This window comes from Populus euphratica, unplaced genomic scaffold (genome assembly GCF_000495115.2).
Source record: "Populus euphratica unplaced genomic scaffold, PopEup_1.0 scaffold43.1, whole genome shotgun sequence".
Taxonomy (NCBI): Eukaryota; Viridiplantae; Streptophyta; class Magnoliopsida; order Malpighiales; family Salicaceae; genus Populus; species Populus euphratica.
Window position 1 is genome coordinate 377,058 of NW_011499889.1, and position 3,270 is coordinate 380,327.

General features: G+C 27.8%; 1 protein-coding gene across 2 annotated transcripts in view; it reads right to left on the reverse strand.

Moving 5' to 3' along the window:
* LOC105130868 (chaperone protein dnaJ 13-like) overlaps nucleotides 1-525 on the reverse strand; it is an 8,422-nt gene extending 7,897 nt beyond the window's left edge. For both annotated transcript variants that reach the window (XR_843326.1, XM_011033575.1), the window contains exon 1: nucleotides 140-525. Coding sequence is in view for 1 of the 2 variants with exons in the window: in XM_011033575.1 (XP_011031877.1) it covers nucleotides 140-283 (144 nt within the window). In the remaining variant the exon portion in view is untranslated. The remainder of the gene's footprint in view (nucleotides 1-139) is intronic.
* Nucleotides 526-3,270: the final 2,745 nt, after the last annotated feature.

Consider the following 3,270-nt stretch of genomic DNA (forward strand, 5'->3'; position numbering starts at 1 on the left):
AAAAAAGCCCCCCCCCCCCCAACCCACCCCAAGAAAAAAAAAATCTCAGCCAATCACTCGAGTTATGGAATTTTGACAACCAGAAAAACTTTTTCTTAAAAAAAAAAGAAGAAGAAGAAGAAAAGGAAAAACGAATTACATTAAAGTCCTGGTACTTGTCAGGATGATAAACTTGAGCCCAATGTCGATAAGCCTTTCTGATTTCTTCATCGGTGGCTTCCGGTGACACTTGGAGCAGTGCGTACAGTTCTCTCTTCGGTGGTCCCGCCTCTTCTTCGTCCATTTTCTTCCTCTATGCTTCCTTCTTTTTTTCTTTTCAATCGATTTACAAACAAATAAAATCAAGAAAAGCTTATTAGTTCCTATTAATTAAAATCAATTTTTACGAGCAGAAAGTGAGAGAGAGTATTTGTGCATCTATTCAAGTTTTGAGGACCAGCAGCAGGGGAGAAAAGGGGTTTGGGTTTTATTCCTTTTTAGTTATAGCTCAAGGGGTTTCGTTTTGCAATGCGTGGGGGTATCACTGCCCACAGTTCCGGCTATTCAGGACGAAACAAACTAACGTCAGACCCAAGTACATGGGCTTTTTTATTTATCAAGGATTTGGACTAAGGAATGCAGAACGGCCCAATTGAGAATCTCGTGATTTGCCAGCCCAGCATAAAAAATAAAATGTTGTTTAAGTGTAGTTTTAATTTATTTTATATGTTTAATTTTATTTATTTGTGTTAACTGAGACATATTGCAAACGAATTACTAAGTTATTGCTCTTGTTTCAATTCTGTTCACAATTAGACAGAAAAATACTTTCAATAAACAGATTAGTAAAGATGTTTGCATATTCAAAATAAAATATATATTAATTAATTAATCGAGAACTAGATTTAATATAAATAATAAATAATAAAATTTTTATAATTTTTTTATAATTTTTAAAAAGTGTATTTCATTCAAAATAAAATAAAAATATTAAAAAATATTAATTTAAAATAAATAAAATAAAATTCTTTCTAAAAATATTTTTAAAATACAAAAATAAACAAATTCTTAGTTTTCTCTACTCGAATAAAATTTGCAGCATAGCACAGGGATTTATCTAGTTCGTTGCTATTCCACCTTCAAGTTTAGTCCAACGTTTTTCACGTCGGCATCCCTGCTCCCGTAATTGTGATTCTGCGCCTGCTTGGAGGTGCCTGCGCCATGGAGAGAAGGGTTTAGGGATGTATTGTGATGGGAAATGGCCGCCAGATTCTTATATTGAAGCAACTCCCATCTATTGCTAAAAGGCTTAAAAAACACTGATAATTAAATATGATCCAGAAAAAAAGATGCTGGAATGGTAATCACTCACGCAATATATTGCACAAGATGACAAATTATATACTTCATAACATATCACCAAACTCACAAACGTCGTTTAGTGTGTGTGGTTTTTTTTTTTAAATAATGGTTTTAATACACAAAGGTTTTAGAATCACCCTAAGGTATTAAGAAAATATTAAATTTAAGGTATTTCAATGCGAATGCATTTTGCAAATTATTTAGAAGGTACGATATAATAATATCTTTTAAATTTCTTGAACTTTTTTAAATTAATTTTTAAAATATTTTTAAATTGTTTTGATGTGCTAGTATTAAAAATAAATTTTAAAAACAAAAATAATATTTTAATATATTTTTAAATAAAATAATATTTTTAAAAATAATTTCTATCATTATTGCACAAGATTTAAGTGGTGATCACTCAAGTTAAAAGATGTTGGAATGGTAGTCACTCACGCAATATATTGCATAAGATCACAAATTTTATACTTCATAGCATATAACCAAACTCAAAGACGTAGTGTAGTGTGTGTTTTGTTTTTTTTAATAGTTTTAATTGTAGCTTTTAGATCCGGTTCGGTTTAAAATTTGGATTCTAAATTTTGATCGGATTATTGGATCATTTAGATCAATTTTTTAAATCAAAATTATGTCATTTTAGCAACAAAAAAAAAAAGACAATGTGTTACAATCGAATTTTTGACAGGGTCAACCGGTAAATTCACACTGAATTTTTTTTTCCTGTTTTTTTTTTAACCTAGCCTGATTTTAGTCTTGAATCTCGAGGTCAACCCACCGGACATGACCGAGTTTCAAAACTATAATTTTAATAGATAAAGGTATTAAGATATTAGAATCACCTTAGGGTATTAAGAAAATATTAAATTTAAGGTATTTCAATATGAATGTATTTTGCAAAATTATTTAGAAGGTATTTGAAAACATGATATAATAATGTCTTTTAAATTTTTTGATTTTTTAAAATATTTTTAGATTGTTTTGATCTACTAGTATTAAAAATAAATTTTAAAAATATAAAATATTTTAATATATTTTTAAATAAAATAATATTTTTAAAAACAACTTGTATTGTTATCACAAATATCCCTTTAAGAAAATACATTGGTTTAAGTTGTGGCATCTCTTCTTCTTATTATTATTATTGTTATTTTTTATATAATTCAAAAGACATTATTTCCTTAACTGCATGGAGGATAATGCTCTTGACATAACCCTTCCTGTACTCCCTAATTGTTATTATAACAAAAAAACTCATAACTTTTGATATTATAGTTCCTTTGTTTGAATGTGTGAAATTTGAATTTGTTGTCCAATATTTATAACATTAGACTAAAAAATTACCCAGAGCTTTTGGTTTAAAGTGAAGTCGTTTCATGAATAAATTTTTTTTCTTTTAGAATTTACCACCTCCATCTTTTAAATTCAACTTAAGTCCTTCTATAATCGTTATAGGATTCGTCCATGATCTAATAGATTATTGCGAGAACAATTGAGCACGATACATCAAGCAAAAACTCACTTGGGCCACGTTAAATTTATGGCTATATATCACATGAATGCCTGTACTAGCATGGCCCATGTCTTAATCATGAATAATAGGTGCGGTCCAAGGATTTTGTTTTTCTTTTAATTTCTTGATGCCAATCGTTTTGTTTTATTCTGACCAATATCTTTTATTAATTATTTTTTTGAGTCATTACTTATTTCAGTGAATACTTTTAGAGGAAAAAAGAAGTGACTCCTACTAAATTCTAAAAGAGTAAAGAGTATTTGAAAGTGGTTATGGTTATTTTTTTATTTTAAAATAAATTAAAATTATTTTTAATGTTAATAAATTAAAATGATATGAAAATATAAAAAAATAATTTTAAATTTAAAAATTCAAAAATATTTTTTAAATACAAAAATAGTTGTAACTGTTCAATC